This window comes from Vigna umbellata, chromosome 2 (genome assembly GCF_029865625.1).
Source record: "Vigna umbellata cultivar VRB3 chromosome 2, Vumbellata_1.0, whole genome shotgun sequence".
Lineage (NCBI taxonomy): Eukaryota > Viridiplantae > Streptophyta > Magnoliopsida > Fabales > Fabaceae > Vigna > Vigna umbellata.
The window spans coordinates 38,096,067-38,122,674 of NC_142166.1; the positions used below are offsets into that span (position 1 = coordinate 38,096,067).

A 26,608-nucleotide genomic window follows, 5' to 3' on the forward strand; every position below is an offset into this window, starting at 1 on the left:
ACTTAATAATATACTTTTTATTCTCATTTTGTTGCGTTTCATTTCATTTTTTAATTATGGAATTTATCCCAATCATGAATAATGTTCAGAAGAATTGTCTATCATTCTCGAAACTGTTAGCAAAACCGGTTTTGACACCTTTCGAAATTATTGGTTTAAATTTTTTGTAAACTACAAATTTGGGTAGGTTTTATTTTTTATTTAATGACTTAGACATCATTTTGTAGGTTTTTTATCTGGTGTTGGTATAATTTTGTTTGGTAGGTTTTTTTAGTTTAATTTATTAGGTTGAAAGTGAATGGTATTGGGAACTACAATAGGTTGAACAAATACTATAACAATATAAAAGGTATATTGTCATATAATTCAACATTGTTATATGTTCTGAATTGGTTGATTTTATAATAATATTAAAAGTCCTACTTAAGAAACTGATCAGCAATTTCTTAACAGTATAACTATTTACAAAATATGATGATATTGGGCAATTGATAAGTGCTATTATTGTGTAATTGTTTAACCTAAATCAATTTTGGATCTTGGATGTTTAACAAATTTTCCACAAAAATTGAAATTCAACTAAATTCAGCAGTTCAGTAGCATGACATAAAAGTAGAAAACGTAAAATTTCTGTAATTTTTTTATGTGAAAGATGACTTATTATATTTAGATTTTTCCCAAAAGATTATTTGATTAAGTGCTCTTCAAATCGTGTGGTGTTATAATTTATGTGTTTGATCTATCATAAATATGATCTTTTACCACGGATTATAATTACTTTAATTTTTCAATTTCTTTTTTATTTTATGCAGGAGGGAACATTGAAGGAAATTAGGCCTTAGTTACACAATATGTTTTATTACTTCAATCTCGTTAAATATCGAACGAAGTTGAATAAGAGTACAACAAAAGTTAAAAAGTATAAGTTAATATTAATTCATGAAGAACTAAACTTAATTTTAATTTTTATGCAAATATTTGTTCGAAATTTATCCAAACAGGATTTAATCAAGAACTGGCTCCTTTATTTGAATAGATTTTCAACAAATATTTATAAGAAAAACAAATAAATAATATTTTTTCAAGAATTAATATAATTTATACATTACCGTAACATACTCAATTTCTCCAAAAAGGTTTTTACTTAAGCATTTAATTCTTTTTTATTTTCTATTTTTCTTTATCTCAGCGACCCATAAGAAACAGCATTGCCATTTGTTACGAACGAAAGATGACAAAGTCTGATGTATATCCGAACTTTTTTTAAGTGATTAATATATTCTAAGAATATAGAAGAAATGTGAAGGAAAATAATAGTAGTGGTTTTTTACGAAACCATTTCTTAATAAATATTTTCCTTTACATTTTAAGTGTCCAAATTTAGAAAAGACTTTATTTGTATTAATTATATTTTTTAAATTCAAAATAATATCAATTACTTAACGATTTTACACTTTAAATTTTATTTAATTTTTCATTTTCTATATATATACACTTTAAAACTATTATGACATTTGTTAAAAAGTTATTATTATTTTAAAAAAATTATAACACCTGAAAAAGAGGGAGTGAGAATGCAGAAAGGCAACAGTTGTGAAGGAAATATATTTTCATAAAATCTGGAATGGGATGCTGACTCAGCAATCTCCAACTTGAGGAAGTTCAAATAAGAAATATACGCAAAGAAACCTTCTTAAGTTGTGATGAACCATCTTTCTGAGATGGAAGTCACCTTTAGAAATCCTTTAACACACTTCATCCAAACTCTGCAACAATCTTACACCTTTTACTCACAAATTCCTCAACCGTTTAATTACAACCGTTTACATCATTAGTAACATTCAATGATGTTTAATTACAAAATAACTATCACATGATTAATAAATTAAACTAGTTAATCAGATAAGAAACATAAAATTATTTTACAGTTGTTTAATTCAATATAAAAACTAATTTTATATACAACGTACAAGTCTCAACAAAACTAGGTACAAGAATGATTCTCTATTCAAACCAAACAAGACAATTAAAAGGAATTTAGCTCCTAAAACTATTATGCGTCTCAGTTGTCTCCACCTAGTACTTGTTCAACAACTATATTATTTTTCTTTGTTTACACTCACCAGATGATCATCATCAACACAGTAATGTACAAGTACAAAAAGACAAGATACAAACATAAGGGTAAACTAGTAATACAAAACAAATCATAATATGCATTATGTTTCATATATGAGTCATATTTCACACAAAACAATCAAAACATCTTAATCATAGATTGGACTATTCGGATTTAGAATGAACATAGAGTTATGGTAGGTTCTGCACTTGTGTGGTGGAATAATGACCTACTCAAAGCTATCACACAAGGTTAGTCTGTTAAAGTGTCCTTTGTCAATTGGAGAAAAACCACATACTAGAACCTCTTGCTACTCTTACCACATGACTCATCTCTCTATTTGAGACTTAATGATCATTAGAGCGTCATGATAACCTCTAGAATTAAGCTACATATATTCATACTAACAACACTTAATATCACCAATAAGAATTTTCTCCTTGGAACTCTTTTCCACACATTTCATTCACATATATGGAACTTTATATAACATAAAATGGAATCACATGACACCGTTAAAGATCCATTAAAGTATCATAAACAATGCATCAAGAATCACAAAACAACCTAAAACACCATAAACAAAAAACTGCAAAAGGGCGCCCAATGCCTAGAAAGGGTGCCCAAGCGCTAGAACCCACTAAAAAAAGGTGCTCCGAGGTGTTCAACGCCAGAGCTCTCAGAAAAAGGGCGCTTAGGGGTGCTCAGCACTAGTGCTCTCAAAAAAAGGGTGCTTAGTGTGACATTAGAACTTACTATACTTCTAATATGACATTTTCTACCCTCTACACATAATTAAATGGTTCCTACAACCTCCTACTGTGAATGATCTAAGAACACATCTCTAACTCAGTAGCTACCCCAAACCGACTTGACTACTCTAAACTACCTAATTTCACTTCTACACATTCTAATCCATAAATTAACCACCTAGGAGTCTAAACAAGTAAAAAATGGTCTAACAATATACCCCAAATTCCCCAATTCACTTCATACCTCCTACCTAAATATCTCACTACTCAAAACCTCCAATTTGCACTTAAAACCATCCAGAACACCACTAATGGACTACCTCCTATTTGTAGATCAGATTTCAACTAGTTCACAACTCTAACAAGTTTCAATTAATATCACAATCGACCTGAAATATCATATTTCTCAAACCAACTCTTATCTCACAAACTTGCCTATTAAAACCTCCCTTTTTAACTACAAAACCCATAACTTTAATAACTCATTACTCCATAATGCTTGCAGCCAATCCCAGACATCAATACAACTTCATAACATATAATTTAAGACAACCATAACATCAAAATTACAATGCATTAGAAATCAATCATCAAATACTCAACCATACTCATTTCAATGCACTAACACTAACAATTATTGTAATTATAACTAAATCAGCTTAACATACATACAAACACCAAACTTACACAACAACCATAATTTAGAGATAGACAACTAGCTTCTCTTACCTTACACCGAAGCTACATAGCTCTAAAAACGCACACTCTTTGCTTCCCACACAATAAACTCTATAAACACCTACAAATCACCAAATTGTGATAGGAAAGAGTCTTTAGAATCTCATATTAACAAAGAATTAGGAAAAGGATACCAATGACACATGCGTAGGGGTTTCCTAAGCATGATCATAGACAAAGAATTAAAGGAAAAAGGGATTATAAACTTACTTACTCTAAACCAAGAACTGATCGGTAGAGAATAGAGATTACTCAGCCGTCATCTCCTAGGAACTTCTTGACGTCAAACAGATGATCGAGAAGTCAGATATATTATAGAGAAGTGAGAGATAATTAGGGGGAAGAGTTTTAGAGAGTTCCTACGATGTTTATACTTATTTTTTTTACTATTATTAATTAATTGGTTTTTATATATAACAAAAAAATCATAACAAAAAAAGTTATGATATTATAAAATAGGCTTAATACCTTATTTTGTCCCCAGTTTCGCTCGAAAATGTCAAATTAGTCCATTCTTTTAAAAATGCGTCAATTACGTCCTCACTTAATAAAATTTGCATCAATGAAATCCCTTCTGTTAAATCCGTACAAACGGCGTTACTTAATAAGAGAGAAAAATAATTAACGCCGTTTGTACGGATTTAACAGAAGGGATTTCATTGATGCAAATTTTATTAAGTGAGGACGTAATTGACGCATTTTTTAAAGGATGGACTAATTTGACATTTTCGAACGAAACTGGGGACAAAATAGGGTATTAAGCCTATAAAATATTCAATATAAAAAACATAGTTTTTAATATCAAATATTTTAAAAGAAATTATAATTTTATGTATTTTAAATTAGACTATCAAATAAAATGTTAGATAACCAAAATATTTATTAAGTTTGAAACATTAATAAAATAAATTTTATATAATAAAAAAGTAAGTATCCAAAATTTTTAAAATATTTAAATGTTTCGTTATTTTTTCTTAAAATTTTAATGAAATATATTTTTATACACAAATAAAAATTATAACACATCACTTAATACAAAGAATAAATATTAAACTAAAAAAATTGAAATTTAACATATATATTTGATCTTTTTAACTTCAATTTATGTTGAATCATGATAAACAAGATTCATCACAATAACATTAAATTATTATATTATAATAAATAAAATGTCTTTATACAAGTGTGATGATAAAATTACATAATAAATTAAAAAATATAAATAATTATATAACAAATTATCAAAATAAATAATCTACATGATTGTACCGTATGATCGTCCGATCACCTATCTAGACAATCAACTATTAATAAAACATTTGAACAATCCACCATTAAGACCGGACAGTCCGACTGGTCAACTGTCAAGATCATTAACTTTAATGTTGAACAATTTAAGGTAAAATATGATTATAATCAACTGGACCTTAATTAGGTCATTGTTAATTAGAATCTCACTTTAAAATCTATAAATATAGGTTTAAAGTAAGAAGATAGGTGATTATATTGACTGCACCGTTAATATCTGAATTGTCAAACATAAGTTGGCTTTGACATCCTTCTATAAATACTCTCCATAGATACTCTTCGAACAATTTTGAGAAACAACTACAAAAAGATTTAGAGCATAATACAACTATTAAAGCCCTTAGACAATCTTTTGGACATTAATATCAACATTTCACCCGAAACAATGGTAAAATAAACAACAAATAAAAGAATTAAAATAAAAATAATTCAATATGTGTTTAAGAAAAAGTGATTTGATACATAATTTAATAAAATTGTCTTAGAAAAATAAATGTATAATTAACAACGATAGAAAGAATCTTAAAGATCTAAGAACAAATTTTTAAATACCAAATTAGTAAAAGTTTAAATAATCAAAATTATTTTGAAAAAAAATCAATTTGATGGAAAATCAAATACTTTTATGTCAAAAAAATATATTAAAAAAATTCAAATATAATTCATGATTAACTATAATCGATAATATATTATTTTAAAATAACCATACAATCATTATAATAAAAAAGAAAATAACTTAGTTATATAAATAAATTCATAAATATAAAATAGGTCAAACAAAAGAATAATTATATATATATATATATATATATATATATATATATATATATATATATATATATAAAGGCTACTTAATGAGGTAAGTATTTTAATAATTTGAATATATCAGTATTAAAATAGATACAATAATGTACATATTTATCCATATCTTCGTATCTAACTAAAATTTGAGTATTATCCATATTTAATCAATTCAGAAAATTTTCGTCAAAACATAACAAATTTATCTGTTATCCCTGTTTGAAATTTTCAGAAGCAACACAAGCTTTGCCGTTAAATTGTTTTGGAAGTTGTCACCCACAAATCAAACACATTTCGTCATCTACGTCGCTGAATAACGGACTTTAGTGATCCTTATAAACAACTAGTTATTGTTAACAAAAACTTCAATGACGCCACGAAGACGATCTCATCTCGCATATCTTTAACCAAAGTTCCAATTGATGCTCATTTTCTAGACTTCTTGTGCCCTACGGAAGCACAAAACAGCTCATTGAATTTAAAACATGGTCAGAGCGTCTCTTGTAATTCAAAAGGTAGAAGCAGTTCCAACAGCTCAGGTACTTTTACCATCGATGGGATCTTCCTCCCTGGAAATCATGATAATTTTATTCCATATCATGACAATCCTAGCACAAAGCAAACGTTAAGTTATACATACGCCTTTTCAGAAATACAAATAAACACATAATTATCCATGAAAAAAATGTGAAACAGATCCTATGTCACGATATTACAACGCTACCAGCGTAAGGACACTGTTCCATGCAAAGTAGATTCCAAACATACCAGAATACTAATACCCAAAATCTTCAAATACTATTTAACATCAATGGCAATTTGTTTCTTCTCCTGTCTTGGTTAGAATAATCATAAATTCACAATAAAATACAATACAAGCCACAAAATATGGCTAATTGTCCTACAATCCCCACTTCCTAGTAGTGCATCATATTTTTCCCACCAACTCTGGAAAGTAAATTGCTTTTCACACACACATACCAAGTGAGAAACTAAACAGTAATCTTCAAAATTGTTTTCTCAAATCAGTCCCTGGCGCTGTAAGTCAGTGTATGTTTTCTTATTATAGATGTTGCCTTCTTTGTCTTCATACTCTTCCTCTAGATCTGGGCGCCACTTGTTCACTCCTTGTCTTTGCTGTATCTTCTTCCAAAGTTCCTTTGCTTCCTGCAACAGAGTATGATAGCATGTAAGATACTATTAATCCCCTCACTTTATTTTTCCGTCCTTAGTCCAACATAGAGCTGAAGTGAGCGAATAGAGATATTCTAGCAATGGAATTGTTTATGACGACCCACTTTTCATCGCAAAATTACCATAAAAGATATGAAATACAATAAAAGGACAAGGAGTAAAAACTGCACAAGTCGCTCAAAATAAGATTTTGCCAATTATATCAGCTGCTGGACATTGTTCAAGAAAGCAAATGCCCTTTGAAAATTGCTTTGCGCATTTCACACAAGCGGAATCTTATTGAAATGTTCAGGTGTTACGAGAAATTAAATAATATACTACTGATTAAATCAAACCATGTGCTCATAATTTTGGACACCAGTTTTTTTAAGTTATACATCTCTCAAACCTTTTAATAAACGGGTTCTACTAACAAGTACCCTAAAGGAATAAATAAAAAGTTCACTGGAAATGACAGCAGAAGCGCATTAGCAACATTAAATATTCCACTTTCTCATAAAAGAAACTTTTGATTAGCATTCTCTACAAAACAGTACATCAATGAAAATTTTAACGCTGGCTAATTAAGTTATTTTCAATTAGTTATAGACCATGGGAAAAAATATAATGTTCACGTGGACTATTTCCATTTGAAATCATGGGCTCAGTAAGACTCATTAACAAATATAAAATAATGGTGCGTTTGTATACACAGAAGATGAAAGTAATTTATGTTTAGCTTAAGAAATATACTACAGACTGACTGCCGGCAAGGGAATGAAATAAATAAATATATGCGTACCTCAATTGATGTGATCTCGTTGAAATTCTTGGTATTCGGTATACCAAGACACCGCATCCCATGTTGATGGCGCCATTCTTTAAAATGTCGTTCAAAAGCCCGACGCCCCCAATAACTGTAGTTCCCACATATCTCACACTTAAATTCCTGAAATACATATTACACTTCATTTAATAATCAAAATACTGTTGAGCTAATGAAGTATATAAAAATATTATTGTGAGCCACAAAGAAACCTACTATAACAAGTCCCTATCTAATGTGACATGATTCTACCAAATAGTAGCAGCAGATGTAACAATATTTTCTTTTAAAATATTGATTTGAGTTTCCAAAATTCTAATGACAAATTAATAATACCTGACCCAGACCATGTAGCTTATATAACCAATAAGGTATAGGTTTTCCATCCCACCCCATTGGTAATTTTAGGGGATTATATATCTGCTGCTCGTCATCTTCGCTTTCAGTGTCCTCTTGTGTCTCTTCCTGTAAAGATCATATAATATTTAATATAACGAACAATTAAATGAGCACATTTTTAGAACATAGAAGGAATAAAAGTAAACGGCCAACATTTAAATCGGAAGTCTGAAACTTCTTTCTCTTGTAAATAGGGACTGTGAAAATTAAAAAAAAAAAGTTTTTATTTGTCCAAGATTTTCAAATGACCTAAAAAGAGACATAATGTTATGCATCTAACAGTCAATTCTTTTGAAATTTCTACAGTCAATCACAAAAGGTTGGCAACAATGGTTTTAACAAGTGCCATACAAGAATTACCGCAGTAAATAATTTATTTCTCATGTTAACTCCTGCCAGATTGTTCTTTTTCTATTCAATCCTTTCATAAAAATGCCGATAGATGATGCTCTATAACAGCAGACTCCATTCTAAAACAGAAAAGTACAAGATTTAATGTTATACTCAAGCCGGTACTGCACACAAGTTTACTCACAGATATCGGTGGGATACAAATCAAACTATATTTAGGGGTGAATAATTCAAAAGTACTATTATTGAAAAGTAGAATGGAGAAAAGCCATCTTGGGATCGTGATGAACCCAGTTATTACTTGAATGACTGCCAATCTACCCAGCCATTGCCTCTTTAGATTTTAGTTTCTCAAATAAAAAAAAACGCCACCAGATGCTTATAAGCCAAACAAAAAATGCATATTATATTTATGGTATCCTAGATACAAAAAGATATTATCTAAAAAAAAGATGTTAATCATAGAATTTGAGCACAGATTCTAAATCAATTCTACAAAACTAGATTTGGTGAGAATTGTCCAGGCTTTATAAATTGGATTTATGTCATAGCTCTAGTTCATGTGGGACTAAATATACCCGTCAAGGCTGCAAATTAAGGTGCCTTCCCAACAATTAGGCTATTGCAATGCTGAATGAATAAAGCTAATTTGAGAAACTATTTTCAAATTAATGCAGTACGAATCACTGTTTTTGAGGATCATCACATTGCGTTGACTAAATGACTACTAACCTCCTCACGTTCTGCTTCCATTTCTTCATATGTTAGGGCCTGTTTCTTTACAACATTATCTTTTGTTCGAGCAATTGTCTGCAGAAGGGTGAGAAAAATTATACATCCAGAAAGAAATTTCGATAAATGCAATCATTATACATTTCCAAAATGCTGAAAAGAAGACTTCGATGAAAGTAAACTAAAGGAAAATAAGCAAAATGAACTAACCTCCTCTAACAAATCACACAGTTTTTCCATTTTAGCTTCCATCAATGCAATTTCTTTAGAATTTCCATCTTCTTGTGGAACTGGAGCAACCCTGTTCTTTTCTACACTACGTGTCCCCTTAGCAAAATGCTTCCTCTCCAACTTTTCAAGAGGTGTGTGCTGCATAAAAAAACAAACAGAAAAGATGTTATAGCAAGCTTTCAAGCCAGATATATTGCTTATGGGCAGGGCATCAAAGCCACTTTAAACAAAATTCAATGAATCAAGGTCTCCTAGAACATATAGAATTTTGTAAGTCAAAGAATTTCAATTTTATTGTTATCTACCATGGACAACGGAAATGCCACTTATGAAATAGATAATGATTTCATTCTTCCACAATATTATTCAAATGTATGAGATAATGGCAAGCTGAACAAATAACGTTTTCCAGTATTTTAATAAAATAGAATCATGCAGGCATGAAGTTATATATTATGCCAAGAGCCCATTATATTACACATCAGCTAGTACTCCAAAAACTGTAATAGCTGATAAGGGTAAGGGACCAGAATGATGGGTCCAATTAAGTTCTAACATAATGAACCGTAGCAATTTGGGCATACAATTTTGACTCTGATACTAAAAGCTTGGTCTTAAGGCAGATGAGTTAAAAGGCAATAGGAAAACAAAGTCACTAAACATCCATCATGACGTTAATTTTGACCTTTAGAGAGATACCATAGCAAAGATAATTTCAAATTCCAACTTCCTTCTACAGAAAAAGAAAATAAAAAATACAAGGAGGAATGGAGGGGTGAATAACCTTATACCATGTACAAGTTAGAAATTACCTTGGTGAGGAAGAGCCTCTCAGCCCGTTGTTGAATAGTACCGCCAGTCTTAAGCCCTAATGCAGCCAGAGCCTATAACATCAACAAGAGCAGAAAAAGATGTAATCAATTCATCAGTTTTATGATAATTGACAGAATACGTGCCCACTCAAACAATTATACAGAGTCCTGAACTTTACCTCCTTTAACCTTTCAGGACCCACTTCTATCAGCTCTTCAACAGTACTATAATAATCAAGATCAATGGTCTCAGCAGGTACATGTCCATTTTCCTGATTGTCATTTTCCCATCCCCGTACCTTTCCAGCAGCCCAATTTTCTTCAAATTCAGTTGTAACCTGCAACATTTGTATTAGATTCGTCCTCCCATAAAAAGAGAAGATGAAAACAATGCACAAGGAATCCCCATTTCAATAAGATGAATATTATGGGCCAGTTTGCTTGAAATTCTCTTTCATAAAAATTACTTTGAAAAATTGTTTGTTGAAGCTTTAGAAAAAATAAACAGATTTCTCACTATTTTGAGAAGTCTTTTTGAGTACTTATGGGGCGAAAGTGATAACAAAATTCTAAAATAAAAAGTACTTCCATAACAGTAACCACACAAGAAAAATAGCTTTTTCTTTTTATAAATTCTCCAACAGACTAAGATTAACTTTCAAAACTTAGATGCACACCTTTTCACTATGCAATATGTCATTCAATATTACTCCAGCCAAGAAATAAAGGAACAGAATTGAAACATGAAGTAGGAATTGCTGAAGATGACTGTTGAAACTTAAAAGTTCATACTTAGCCAATAGCCAATCATGCATTTCTGTATAGAAAATATATAATACTGAAATCATAAAGTCATTTCAAAAGTCAACTCGATTTAGTTCAAAAATATATAACATAAGTAAAGAATGCAATAGAAATTGGGACATGAAAGAAAAAAGACACAATGTTTTGATGTGAAATAATGTCTATAGACAACTTATTGACCTCTATATCCTTCTTAGAAGTTTTCCCAATAACTTTTTAGGTCTTCATCTATCTCTTGAGATTAAGTTACCCTCCGTCTAATCTATTAATATCCTTAACCAGGTTTCTACATGTCCTAACACCTAAAACAAGTTTTCACCATATATTTACACATGTGCCACAACAACCTTGTTCTTATAATAAAAATACCCCATCAAAACCAATAATTACTACTTTTTCAGAGACGAAAAGATATAGTAGCAGAAGGCCTGAGTACTTGGAAGAAATTGGCACAAAAACTATATCATATTACAGGACAGGTGGTAGACCAACAATATCACCGGATTGATCTGAAACAAAATTTTCAGAAATTAAACCTAATGCAAATCAATCAAAACAAAGACTTCTAAAGTTTCTATTCCCACATTTTGTTAATTATGTGATGAAAGAGCTTAAAAAGAAAAAAGCTATACGTACAGTGATGCTCAAAATTAAGCCAAAAATGCTACAAGTTTAAAACAGAGGCCAGAGAACATTAAAAACCTTCGAGAAAATTCGATCAAGATCTTGCAGTGGCTCGGTACGCTGGAAAAAGTATATGAGATACTCCAAAAGATTAACCATATATTCTCGGTACTGTCTGGAGATATCAAACAGCAAAATATTAGAAGCTTATACAAATACAAATACAAATTTCATACAAAACTAGGATCCCCATAAATACCAATTGATTGTCAAATTAACTCGATAGAGAATACATTCACCTGGTCACTTTCATTTTGCGGGGAATCTTATTTGTGTCTGAGAAAACATCAAGATATGCAGAATACTCAAGTGGCTCTCCAAACTTAGAATTGACATACTGATAATATAATTCATGCAGGTCTAAGTATCGACCAAGAGCTTCCTGAAAGAAAATTTTTACAGGATCAGTGCCCAGAAAAAGCTATAGGGGAAAAAATTATCAGTACAGGAAACTGGCATGCCTCTCCTCTCGGTAGAATATGTTAAACTCCATCTTGCATATTCAATGTCTCAAAATAACATAACTTAATGTCAGACAATATCCTCTTAATATTTCTACTAATCAATGGACAAACTATTTAAATGACCAATCGAACACAATAGATTAAATAAAACAGAGTATCCACATGAGTTGCCAGGGCTATCCTTTAAATTATTAACAATCCCTGCTTGTTGTTTGTCCCATATGTGTGTGTGTATATATATATATATATATATGTGTGTGTGTGTGTATGTATATATACATATATAGAGAGAGAGAGGGGGGGAGAGAGAGAGAGAGACAGACAGACCGACCTACCTCTCCACTAAACTCAATTTGAGGTTCTTCTTTGAGAACCATTTCATAATCATCATTGGCGTCAACAACACGTGCAACTGGGTGCTTCCTATGATACTCTCGTATCTGTAACACCACGAAAGAAGCAATCCGTTATTCATGAAGAAATAAACCAGTAACAGAAGTAAAATAACAGTGAGATTCTAGCTCACCATATCCTGTTAATTATTTTTTAACAAAATATAACTAGACTAAATCCCCAATTCTCATTCCCATTCCACATAAAATTGTAATAACAAACCTGCATAAATACAAATTTAAACACGAAACAATTTCGATGCTTCACCACTTAAAGTTCCTTTACGAAAAGATAACATCATTTCATCTAAAAATTGATAAATTCAAATTAAAATTTAGAAAAAATAGAAAAAAAAAAAGCAGCCGACCTCCTTGAGTCTATCATAAAAGGCGCTGAAAACGTTAATTCCAGAGGCGGTTTGGCCTCCGAGTGCAGCAATCTCGTCCTTCCTCGCATTGTCGTTATCTTCATATATTCCAATCTGAAACGTAGAAAAGCAAGCTAGGTCACGATGTGAGAATGGAAAAAGAAGGAAAAACCTAATAACAAGAAAACGCACAAGCTTTTCAGTGGTGGAGGTAATGGTATCGATCATGTTCCGCACACGGTGACTCTGATACAAACGCTCCTTGTTGGTACCGGGCTCATTCTGGAGCTCCTTCACTATCAGCCGCTCCAACCGTTCAACCTCCTCGTGTGCCGCCCGCGTCACTTCCAGCACCGTCGACGACATTCTCTTTCTCTCTCTACACCTCTCACTTCTCACAAAAAATGCTGCTAATACTTAACCCAATCACTCTTGGGCCTAACGTTGGCCCTATCATTTACGACCCAATAGGCTCAACGGGTCTCAACTAAATGAATTTCGGGATTAAACTTCTCTCAAATACTTAAACACGTTTTCAATTCCTCAATTTCATCAAATTTTTAATTTAATTTAAGAAATTAAAAAATTAAAAATTTTCCTCCAAAAGCTATAATTACTTTTAAGTCTTCTAAAAATGTTAAAAGGTCAGTTCTTAAAAAATGTGAGTCTCTTTTTATCTATTTTGTTAATGGATGACACACCATAAATCAAGTTATTAGGAAATAAATAAGCATCACTCAGTAAACAAATTTTGTTCCCTAAGCGAAAATAAAAATTATGATCCTCGCACAACCATAACCTAGGCAAGGGAGAGAATAATTTTCGCATTTTCTCACTCAAAAACCAATTAATAAAAACAAAATATAAATTACTCATAGTATATTTCTTATTTTACAATCAGTTCATTAATCATGGGAGTTGGTGATATATCTTTCATTGGGTCTCAAATGTGGCAATGTTAATGGGTTTTTTAAATCACTTCTTTTAAATGAATAAAAGCAGTTATATTTATAATTTAGTGCTGTTTTTTTTTCATTTTTAAAATGATTAAAAAATAATTGTATCAAATTGAAATACTAAAAACATATTTAAGTATTTTTATAAATGTACTTTATTTTTTCATTTTTACTATTTTTAATATATCTGTTTTCAGAATTTAAATTTAAAATACATTAATTCTATAAACAAAATTTGGGATTTTCATTATTTCTTTATTAGATTTAGCTTGGTCAAACTACATAACAACTTATTTTAATTGAATTCTTTTAGTTGATGGATAATTTTTATTTTATCATAAAAGGGATGAAATTAATATATCATGAAAAGTCTTGTATATAAGATAAACAAGAAAGTGGTTTGATTTCATGGTTTTAGTTATTTAAAGTCAAAAACACTTTAAGCTTGTAATTAATTTCTCTTATACTCTTGTAATAGTGTTGTGAGTATAAATATACTTATACTTAAAGTGTAGGGGAGACTTGTCTATTTGTTATAACAAATTTCACATAATGTTGTTATCTTGTTGTTATAAATATACGTTATTGTGTTTATCTTATTTATCTATTGACAGGATGATTTTCAAATGTAAAAACGATAATATTTTTCATCATGACACAATTTATTCTATTAATTATTGAATTCTTTATTCAACTCAGACAAATAATAAATCAACTTTTTCTTTTCTTTTTTTTAGGTTTTGCTATCAAGTTTTTCTTTTCTTTTTTTTAGGTTTTGCTTATTTTATTAATGTTTATGCTTTATTTTGTTATTGAAAACTTTTTATTTCATATTTAAGGAATTTTTTACTTTTCATTTTAATAGAAGCTTAGATGAGTTATGCAGTGTTAACATTTTTAAACTTTGAAAAATAAGTTATTGAATCCAATAAGAAAAAATAATCATTTTGATTATATATATATATATATATATATATATATATATATATATATGAGTGATAATAGGAGATCTCTTTATGCCATGTGTTTTAACACCGGAAATATAAAAAAGAAGAGTTGGACATGAGGCCATCTGCCTAGCTCACCTAATCATGGAGAAACGTACTTGTCTGAGTCTTGGGCTCTTATACCACTATTGGGGAGGTTCGATATACACACATATCAACCTTGGGCTCTTATACCACTATTGGGGAGGTTCGATATACACACATATCTTCACACTGGTAAGATATTGTCCGCTTTGAGTCAAGCACTTACGGATTTGCTTTTGGTACCACTTCAAAAGGCCTCTTACCAATAGAGGTATTTATATGTATATAAACTCATGTCCAACTCTTCTTTTATCCGATGTGGAACTTTGTATGTACCCCAACATTGTAGACTTTATCTAAGTCATTATATTTAAAGAATTTTTGCTATATCAATTCATATACATTAGTATATATTGTATAGTTCAATTGTTAAGATTCTCTATTGTGTGATAGATAATTGACTTTGTTAATAAAATGTATCTTTAAATTCTTCAATTTCAAGTAATTTGATTGTAGATAGGTATATAAGTTTCTAAGGTCTAAATTTTAATCAAGTGAATAATTTCTCTTATTTCAAACTTCCTTATAAGATTATAACATTAATAAGTTTACACTCGTGATGATTTGAGACAGGTGAAATTGATTTGTTTAATTTATAAAGTTGGAATGTCTCTCATTTTAGTATCTTTTTTAAGAACTTTGCTTTATTTTTCATGGATTCTTTTGGTTTTCTTTAAACTCGTGTTGTAATTTTCTTAGTCAACTTTTTAACACTGTTTAAGTATCTATTTTGTATTTACTTTTACTTATATATTAAATGTATCTTGTTTTTCCTTTGAGATTTGAGTGACTCTCCTTACTACAAGCTTTCCATGTTAAAGAAATATGTAGTTTACATGAGAAGAAAGTCTTTAGTGATAGTAGTTCTTTTATACCAACAATGATTGTTATCAGGGATGAGATAGTAATTTCTTCCATTACAGTAGTTGTTGTAGCCATCGTAAGCATTCCTTCAACGAAAAAGATCAACCTTCTCACTGCTAGGCTTTGGGCATTGATCGAGTTAGATCAGGTTTAGGTCCAACTTAACCAACCTAGCATAATCCAAATTCAATATTTTAAAATCCAATCCAACTATATAATTTATCGGGTTAGTCGAATATGAAAAATTTTGAATACGGTTAAACATGAGCAAAATATTCAAAATTAATTTATATTAGATTAATTGACAAAAAAATCAATGACTGAATTTAAACACATGTAAGGACTAAATTTGTAAAATTTAATAATTCACAAAAGTATATCAACCATTACAAGATTTTAAATTAAAAAATTTAACAATTTTTTAATAGACAACAATAGCCATAAACCATCACAAACAACCATCCAATGAACTAGTTTAGTGAGTTCTTGAGTAAGAGCATGTGCCTTTATGACTCCCTCTTCACTTCCTTTTCATACAATCCTACATGGTTAGGTTTGTGCCCTTTTGGGACATTAAACACAACCTCATCTTTCTCTTGCAATGTGCATTTTTTCTAATATCAAAGATGAATCAAACTCATAAATCACAGATCAACACTAACCAAAACATAATACAGGCTAGACAAATAAAAAGGAACATGTACCTTCTATTTATAGTTTATATGAAGCTCAAGGTAACTAGGAAGAGACAAATTATAGTGTTAAAAATCACAATGGTTTCAGAATACTCAGTAAATACAACCTTCTCTTCTACCATCATTTGCTCTATAATTAACAATAAATATTTAGAGAAATGTGTCCAACTTAAATCTTCATCAACTGTAACCATTTTAAATGTGCCATGACCTTGTAACTAATAACTTCATTCTCTTTAAATTTAGAAAATTAACCTTAAATCCTCAAAAGCTTGATTAAGGTTTTGGGTTAAATTCTCAAGTTCCTTCAATAGGCCACTATCACATAATTCAACTTATAAATGATGAACATCTTCAATCATGACTTTTATTTGAGGCATTATTACATCGAAGTGAAAATATGTGAATGAGAATGCATGACAAAATAATTGAACAAAAAAAAAAAGAAGAAAACCCTAGAGCATTTGATAAATGAATTTTTAAAGGTACAACAAATGTTTATTCACCACACTTATTTTATGTTTTGGTGATGGAACAAATTGAAATTTCATTCACCATCATCATACACTCATCAATTTTTTTCTGTAGGCAAGAAAATGGTTTGATCCAAAAATCCATTCAATAGCACGACACTTGTTTGAGAAGAGGTTCTATTTCTTCAATGATGGAAAGTACTTATATTTACCAATGAATAGCTACTGTTGATACTAATTTCTTCTAAACAACCATGATATTATATTACTCCTCCTCCTTAGCACCGCAAAACAATTCCAAAATCTTCTTACCATCAATGGGATAAAAGGAATAAGTATTACAATAAATACATCTGTCCTTAAATAATCACAAATCAAACAATTGAGATGAAAACTACTTGTAATCACACACAACAACACAACTCAACATTCAAAGTTGTACAGTCCCTCCAAAACTACTTGAAAAATTTTAAGCCTTTAACATGAAGCAAATCAAAGAGCCACGAACTAGAGCATCCAACTAACTTAAATAATTATGTTTTTAGTTTGTGACATTACCATTCATGATAGTAATATGCATCTCTTAAAAAAATGTATATCTTCTAAAATAAAATTCAAATATATTTTTGTATTTGTTTGTAACAAATGGCTATAAAAAAAAGACTACGATTGCACAAAAGAACATAAATTAAAATAATAAATAAATTTTAATTATAATTAAAGGAAGACAAACATCTTAGATGGATTAAGAGTCACAACATTAGTTGTTGTGAGATGATGAACCAACTCTAGTTCCTGACCCAACCCTTTTTTTATGTTACTTGAACTTCTCTCATTGTGTGATAATTAATTCTAAAATTAATTGAAACAAAATATTATTAATATATGAAGCAACATAATTACTAAAGAATAAATGAAAAATAAATCAAACTCCTATCTATAAAAATCTTCATAGAAAGCTCAAACTCTTCATTAACATTAATATCATCAAGTTACAGTGGTGCTCAACCAATTTTGAACATATATAAAGCAAATTAAACTTGAAGATAAAATAAGATAAAAACTAGGAAAAAAAATATTTATTAATAACTATAAACATAAAATATAGGTAAAAGTTAACCTTATTAACTGTAAAAGAACTAACACAAGCTATTTATTAATAATCTTTTTTTGCTTTTTTCTTACAAGTTAATGTTTTCTTTTAGTTTTAGTTGTACATGATATGAATGTTTAAATTATTTGTATTTTTTTCAAAAGTGAATGAGAATTTGTTATCAGTGTTTTGAACTTTTTCTCTTCGCCTTTTGTTTTAAGGTGTGTTAGCTAATGAAAATGTAAAAATTTGAAAAAAATGAAAATATAATTGATTATAACATTAATTTTTGTATTAATATTTACATTTTTATTTATTAAAATACGACAAATAATTAATATGATAGTGTCACAATACAAATAACAAATAAAAAAAATTCAATCATCTAAAATTGATATATTTTTCCGATTATTCAAACAACCTAATTTCTATTTTATTTTATTTTTCATTTGACACCTACTTGGATACAGTCAAAGACTCCATGTCTGAGTAATGTGACATTATTAGGGTTAAAGCAACATCAGAGCGATTGAAGCGACGGCAGGTGTCTGTGAGAAGCACATGAAGAATTTGAAAATAAATAAAAAGTTTGAACTGACAGCTCCTTTTGAGACTATGTACCAACCTCACTTTTTGTGACAGGTTACGATCATTGTCTCTCCCACCACCCTCTCCACACACACAAAAATCTCACCCTCTTTTCCTTTTTCCTTTTTTTTTCCAATCCCTAATTATCATCTTCTTCCTATCACACCCCTGCAAACCTTCTCTGCTTATCATGCCCTTTTCCAACAATCTTCCCAAACTCTAACTTTATCTTTTCCTTTTCAGTCAACCAAAACTATAAAAGTGCTTTTGCTTATTATGCCTTCAAATATCTCTCCAACCACTTCTCAATCACATTAAATTAATGTTTATAGTCTTTTAATAAAAAAGATAAAATTAAGTAAAATAATTTTAACTTCTTCGTAACTAAATGTTATAATTTATTATGTTGGTTGGGTGTCTATTTCGACTAGAAATGTTAATAGCTTTATCATTAAAAATAAAATTAATTTTTTTAGTGACTATAAATTTACGTTTGTAAGTCTATACATCTAAAATTTATTTTTTAATATGATATAAAAATTATAATTAAAATTTATTTTAATAAAATTTAATATTTGTTAAGTCTATTATTTTATGAGTTATTAAACTATTTATTAATATTTAATTTTTCAATGTATTAAAATGTTACATTAAAGTTAATTAACCATATATAATTATATTCAAACCTTAACTTATAAATTAATTTTATAAAATTGAATTAAATTTAAAATTTATTTGATAATTTTAAATGCACTGTCTTGAATTAATTAAGTCTATTTGTGACTTATCCGTAAACAAGCAGCAACGTGAAACACACACGCCTTAACTTTGTTGGAAAACATTAAAAGTGTAGGACAAGTGGATTAGTTAGTTTAACTTTTAGACATGTGGTTGGTGACTTTAGGCCATTGGGTTGGTGAAATAGTCACTCTTCTATTATTAGGAAATTGTACCTTTCCATGGTATAAACTTTTATAAATAACATTTATGTATAAATTTATATGCATATGTATATATCATTCCATTTTATGGGGTTTGTTGGATAAGTACGTATACCTTCATTCTTCCAAAGTTCTTTATGTCTATTCTCTCTTTTATAATTTTCTTTTATGATTCCTGTTTGTGTACTTTTTTTTACCGAGTTCTGTAAGTTTTCGATTGTTTAAATGCTTTAGTTAAAAAAAAAAGTTGTCCTTTGTTGGGTAAATGGCCTATTTGTCTTTTATTTTTAAATTCATCTGTTCTATTTTTTAAAGTTTAATTATATTTTAAGTACTTTATAAATTTGATAATTTATATTAAAAAATATTTTATTGAACGTACAAGATGTTTATATTTTTTTTTCAATATTATACTTTTATTTTTATCTGAAATGACAATATGATTGTTGTTTCTTATTAGTTCATCAAAGTTAGTTTTCAGAAAGAAGTCAGTTAGAGAGTTAAAGAAAGTTGAAAAGAAAAAGAAAAACAGTAGATCAATAAGTCAAAGATGAACAAACAAACAAAAAAGTTAAGTCATCCCATTAATAATAAATCATATTATGAAATACTTAAAATTTGATTAAATTTAATCTTTGTGAATTTGAATAGTTTTAATATTTTTCTGATGCATACAGCATGTGGTGATGATTTAAATTTTTCGTTCGTTGGGTGTGTTATTTCCCCCGCATGTGATAGTAGACATGAGAAATGGTAACACATGATACTAGTTGTTTTGAGAAAGGATACCAATTTTATAAAAGAGAATTGAGATATATTAAAATGAGATAAAATAAATATTTTTGACATTGAACTGAAATTAAAAAGTCACATTTTGTTTCAGTTAAAAAACTGAAACATTAAATTGAAAATAAAAATAAAATAGAAAAAAATAAGTTTTTGACAACAAATGAAAATACTCAGACCATAAACTTTCTCATTTAAAATAATTAGATTTTTGGTAACGGTTACAAAAAAAGTTATGCCAAAAGTTGTTTTTTTAAGGTATAATATAGACCGAAGTGGAATATCTTTCTGCTTTAATTTGGACTATAATTCAAGTCTAATATTGGCATTTGTTTTTAAATATTTTTCTGATTTTTGTTTTCTCTTACATTTACAACTTATATATAAAATTTAACACAATATGATTTTCAGTGGAGAATGATAAGCAACAAATATTAATAATGAAAAATTATGGACATCACATCTTGGAAATAATAATAGGATGTTGAGAGTGTGAAAGGTGGATAACAATAAATAAAGAAGGATGTAAACCATGTTTTGAAAAAATAATAGCAATTCTACCATAATTTTACAATACCTTGACACAAATATTAACAACATATTAATCTGAGGAAGAAAAGTAAGTACAAAAATGCTCACTATGGTGACAAAGACAAACAAATAGCGACGATGACGACAAGTAATGAAAGCAACATGATAACAACAAGGTGCAATGCAATTATAATGACCTAGCAATAACAGTGACCTTCAAGTTTAGATGCAAAGTGAATATAACATTGGATGACGACACTAGTTTGCAGAGGTAGAAAGAACAAAATTTTGAAGTAGTAACTTGTGTTTCTTTTGCTAATATAATCTCATGTAGATATATGGTAGCGGTTATTTACAAAACTAGTGTTTAAAGTTTTTTAATAAAATAAAAAATTATAAATTTTAGTGATAACTTTAAAATTTTCATCAACCTTTTGATCTCAGTTGTCCAAAAATCTGAAACAAAAAAATCATGGCATCGATTGTTAAAATAACTGAGGTCACATGTCCTTCTCAGGAAAAAAAATACAAAAAATAAGAGAGACAATTTTAAAATTTTAATGAACCTTTTAGTATTGGTTATTTGAACAATTGATGTCATAGGTTTTGTTAATTACATAAAAATATCACATTATCATTATATGTTTCGGTTTTAATCAATATTATGCAAGTTAATACACCTATGTAGGATAATTAGATTATATCTATTTATATTATGTAATTTAGTCTATGTTTATTTGTGAAAAAACACACTTAAGTTATATTTGTAGTGATGGACTTTGTTTCTATATGTGATGGTTTGACATTTATATTTGAAATATCTTAGTGGAGTTTTATAATTATTTTTTATGCAAAATACTATGACTAGAATATTAAAATAATATTTACACATCATGATTAAAATAGTTAAAGAAAGGTACATGGTAAATATATCAATATGACACCATGTCTAATCCGCTTTTGTCTATTTCTTTAACTTTTTTAATGTATTAAAGTTTGGGGTTACATCCCACAGAGCTAATCAATGTCAGCAATTTCAATATTAATACAATGTCGTATGAATCTGATCATCTTCTTGCAAATCAATGTTTTCCGCGTATTGAAAAGATCTCTGTAGTGTCTCTCCTTTTTGTTTGTCATGCCACACAATAATAGATTTAATCTCCAACCATTTTATGTTGTTGGTTTTCTCTAAAGAGAAATGCTAAAACAACGGCACACCCAAAGAATCTCCTCCACAAGACTAAGATAAATACCTAATTTTATATATGCACAATTCGAAATCCACCCAAAACTATGATATCTTGTAGTATATATAAATAGAAAAAAATATAAATGTTTTAAAATATACATCTTTCTTAAAATGTTTTAAAATATACATCTTTCTTAAAATGTTTTAAAATATACATCTTTCTTAAAATGTTTTAAAATAAGGATTAAAGAATAAAAACATATGTGCGTATGCAAATTATCAGAAAAGGAAACAAAACAACAAAATATAAATAATTTTCTAACTCATCATCTTTGAGACTATTTTCCTGCAACTTCATTTGCTTTTGTGTAATATACTATCATGGGATAAATAACACAAACATAAGTTAGAACTTTTAAAATATTTCCTATAATTTTAATCTATTTATTAAATATTTAAAAAAAAATCAAATGTTTAACTCTAACTCTAACTGACTATATATTTTCCATGTTATAAAATTGAATCAAAACTATTATAAAATTGAAATTAATGTTAATTTTTAAAGTGCTACAAATAAATTAAATTATATAATTGTGTATATTAATTATTATAAAATAATCAATGTAAAAAATGAGATTTAATATCAATTTAACGTAAGTTTAAAATCACTAGTAAGACATAAATGATATAGAATATGTCACTTTTTCTATAAATTATAGTCATAACCAACATAATTTTTTCTTAAGGGTCTTTGTAAATAATTTTTTTTTCAACAAATCAAACCATGGTTTCAAATATATTTGACAAAAAAAAACATTATAGTTACAATAATACTAAAAGTTTTTACTAAATCTTAAATCCTAAAGTATTATAATTGAGATAATAGAAAAATTTGAAAATATTTTATTACACACTTTATGAATTTTGTACATATGCATGTTATATTTTACATCCATTACTGCCAAAATAGGTTGAAATCTGTAAATTAATCCGGTCCACTACGGATTCAGATTGGATTTGGTTGAAAAAAAAATGTGAAATCTTGATGCAAGCCATTTGACTAGACTCATTATAAGAATTTGACTCACCCAGCTTGAATCCGTGGTGAATTGAGTTAGTAGGCTCATCAACCCACCTATTTTTTCTTAATGAAATGGAACTAATTAATTATTCAATAAAACAAAGAACATATCAACTCAAACTCTTATGCTAAACAGTTTTTTATATTAATTGGTCCAATTGTTATTGTTTTAATTTGATCGATCAAAATAACCTATTATAAGAATCCTCGAAGAAAATAGTGAAAAAAAAGTTAAGTGAGTCAATAAATCAATCCGTTTAACCCACAAATCTATGGTAATCGAACTGAAATTCTTTTAGCTTGCTAATAAATTAGTCAGGTTCGATTGACTATTAACTCATAATAGTCGGACTACATAAAATATTAGTCATACTTAACGTTTCTTTATTAATTATTACATTATATCATTGGTAACTAATTTAATTATTTTGAAATTAAAAGTTTATCTTGATAGATTCATCAAAAACGAAATTAATATTAAAATTTCAATATATAATATTTTTACTTAGTAAATCTTAAAACCAACACATAATAAATTATTTTTTTAATTAGGAAAAAAAAATTTGGAACGGAATTTAAAGTATGTTATGAGCACATTTGAACAAATTATAATACCTAGCATGTTATAATACATATATAATGCTTTACTTTTTTTATTGTTTATTGATCATGGTATCAGTTTAATTTTAACTAAAACTAGTAAACATTATTGCAATATATTCTAGAAAGATTTAAATACCTTAGAAAAATTTAACTAAGATTATGTGATGATAACATAAATTTATTGTTCATATACATCCCTAGTATTGGTAAAAAGAGTTGTTGATTGTTTGCAGTATGAATAAAATTACGCTATATTATTTCTTAATTAAATCATACTTTCATATTACAAACTTTTAAATTTAGCTTTTTGTTTATTTTCAACGAACAAAACATCAGAGGGATGATTTTTTTTTCGGAAAAGCTCAATTTTCAATATCTCAAATAACAAAAAAAAATTGAACATGATCCATTATATTCAAATGATTCATTATTATAAATCTTTTGAATATGATCAATTATCTATATATATGATCAATTATCTATCTATCTATCTATATATATATATATATATATATATATATATATATATAATAAGAGACTTCTGTTTTCTCTTTTATAATATAATAAATAACTACAATAAACAATACAATAATAATATTAGTAAATAATTTACATTTTAATATTTTATAAAATAAATTATTTCAATATTTAATTAATAATCTTGTAAGAAAAAATTTAAATTTAATTAATTGTTTTTTAAATTAATTTTATTATATATTTTAAATTAATATGTAATATATAATAACTAAGTATTTATAAATATATTTTATTAGTATATTAAAATGAATAATTAAAATAAAAATTTAAATACTGAATAATATAAAATAAATTTAATATTTTTTAATATATGTATTATGCTAAAAAATATAATTAAAATACAAATATTGAACTAATAAATAAAATAAACTTACTTAATTTACATTTCGATAATTTATTTTAATATATGTTACCTAAAAATATAAATTTTTATTTATTAAAATTTTATAATAAATTTGCATTATAATTTAAGTATAAAAATAATTTCAGTTTTAATTTACATTTTGAAAATTTTATTTTTTTAAATTAAATTATTCTTTTATAGATTATTCTCTAAACATATGTAAGAACCTAGAAAATAGAGTATTAGAGTAGATCGGTGTATTAAAATAATGAGACGAGCAATTTTAATTTAAAATAATTTTATAATATAAATAGAACTTCCTAAAGCTCGTTTCATTATCTAAATACAATTTATCTCTATAAAACATTGTTTCCTTTTGTTCCTCTGACTTCTCTCTACCATATCTCACTTTTGGGTTGTCGGTTTGACCATCAGGACGTACCCAGACGATCACGGTGTCAAGGGCTACACATCTGACCGATTATTTGGGTGAATCGAGCGGGTAAGTGATTATCCCTTTATTTCGCGTCTAGGGTTCTTGATCTTGCAAATTGGTTATGTTTGCATGGATCAAGAGTTCCTTTCTTCCAGATTTTAGCTCAGTTTAAGTTATAAGGTTGTTTTTCATCACCAATTGGTGATTTGTAGGTGTTTCTAGAGTTTCCTTCCGGTGCAAGGAACCATCGGAGTAATCTTGCGAGCTGGGTAGTATCTTTCTGAGGTAAGGGAAGCTAGGAAATTTCTTTAACTTGGGTATATTCTTGTGTGTGTTTATGGAAAAGATGATCCTTGAGTTATCTAAACTAAAATGATATTTTTTGGTATATGAACAATATGTGAATTGATGATTTTGAATGTAATTGAATGAATTGATGTTCTGGACTGTTTTGAATTGTGAATTGATATATTTTGATGGTATAAAAGTTGTGAATTTGTGAGATGAAAGTTGTACTGAGGTTGATTGATTATGAATGGTAGTAGTTTGTCTTTATTTAAGTCTTTGTGAGGAAGTGGAGTAGTGAAAATGAGAATGTAATGTTAGAAGTTGTTTTGGTCTTTTGGGATAGCTTTAGTAAGTCCAATATGATTTGTTTAAGTCATAAAAATAGTCAAAAACATGTTCAAAGTGGTAGATAGTGATTTGAGTCATTTAATTGATGATTTTGATGTTATATAGTGGGAATTGATCCATAAACACTTTAGATTGAGGTTGTGAAGGTTTATAATCACTTAATCAAGTCTATATAGGTATATAAAACAATCTAGGGGTGTTAGAAGTTGGGAAATATAGTTAGAATTGGTAATTGGTGGTTGAATTGCATAATTCTGCATAATTTCGTTCTGCAGATTATGCAGACTCGCTGTGCGAATGGATTCGCATAGCGAGCACCCTGGTGAGATGCTCTCTGCCAGGGCATTTGCACAACGAACGAGCTCGCTGTGCGAATGGTTTGAGAGGGTTGCTTTCTGTTTGATGATCTGCATGGCGAAAAGGTGTTTGGGACTACTACTAATTTTATTTGAATAGCGAAAAGGTGCGCTCTGTGAGTGTTTAGGGAGTCTGAGTCACTGTCTGGGGCTCTCGCATAACGATTTGGGACGGCATGCAAGGGGTTTGGGTCTGATACAATTAGAAGTTATTCGCATAGCGAGTTTAACTGTTGTGCGAATGGTTTCGAATGATGAGTCTCTGTCTGAGGATTCGCATAGCGAGTTGGGTCGCTATGCGAGATACCTCTGGATTCGCTCTACGAATATGTGTGCTGTGCGAATGAATATTTGAATATTTGAGTGCATTATGAAGTATGTTTGAGTTGTCTTACATTACATCATTGAGTGTTGTTACGAGTTATGTTCCAAAGTGAAAGTTGGTGATTTCA

General features: G+C 28.6%; 1 protein-coding gene across 2 annotated transcripts; it reads right to left on the reverse strand.

Moving 5' to 3' along the window:
• Window positions 1-5,909: 5,909 nt before the first annotated feature.
• On the reverse strand, window positions 5,910-13,354 carry ATO (splicing factor-like protein). Of its 2 annotated transcripts, XM_088106715.1 has the most exons (13): window positions 13,147-13,354; window positions 12,955-13,068; window positions 12,530-12,634; window positions 11,970-12,112; window positions 11,749-11,845; window positions 10,422-10,580; window positions 10,243-10,314; window positions 9,410-9,568; window positions 9,200-9,277; window positions 8,054-8,182; window positions 7,694-7,840; window positions 6,700-6,885; window positions 5,910-6,326 (listed from the first exon to the last, which is right to left on the reverse strand). In XM_088106715.1, exons 1-12 carry the CDS (start codon window positions 13,318-13,320, stop codon window positions 6,739-6,741), a joined length of 1,524 nt encoding a protein of 507 aa, XP_087962841.1. In that variant the 5' UTR covers window positions 13,321-13,354; the 3' UTR covers window positions 5,910-6,326; window positions 6,700-6,738. The 2 variants fall into 2 exon arrangements, with proteins under 2 accessions (XP_087962841.1, XP_087962840.1); XM_088106714.1 differs by lacking the exon at window positions 5,910-6,326 and having other exon boundaries at window positions 6,372-6,885.
• Between the last annotated feature and the right edge of the window lie 13,254 nt (window positions 13,355-26,608).

Excerpts from the sequence above, each read along its gene's own strand:
- ATO (XM_088106715.1), bottom strand. The coding sequence starts at position 13,320 with ATGTCGTCGACGGTGCTGGAAGTGACGCGGGCGGCACACGAGGAGGTT. Across the intron at positions 12,113-12,529 it reads AAATTGAGTTTAGTGGAGAG|GAAGCTCTTGGTCGATACTT; the intron begins GTAGGTCGGTCT and ends ATTTTCTTTCAG. Across the intron at positions 10,581-11,748 it reads TTGATCGAATTTTCTCGAAG|GTTACAACTGAATTTGAAGA; the intron begins GTTTTTAATGTT and ends CAAATGTTGCAG.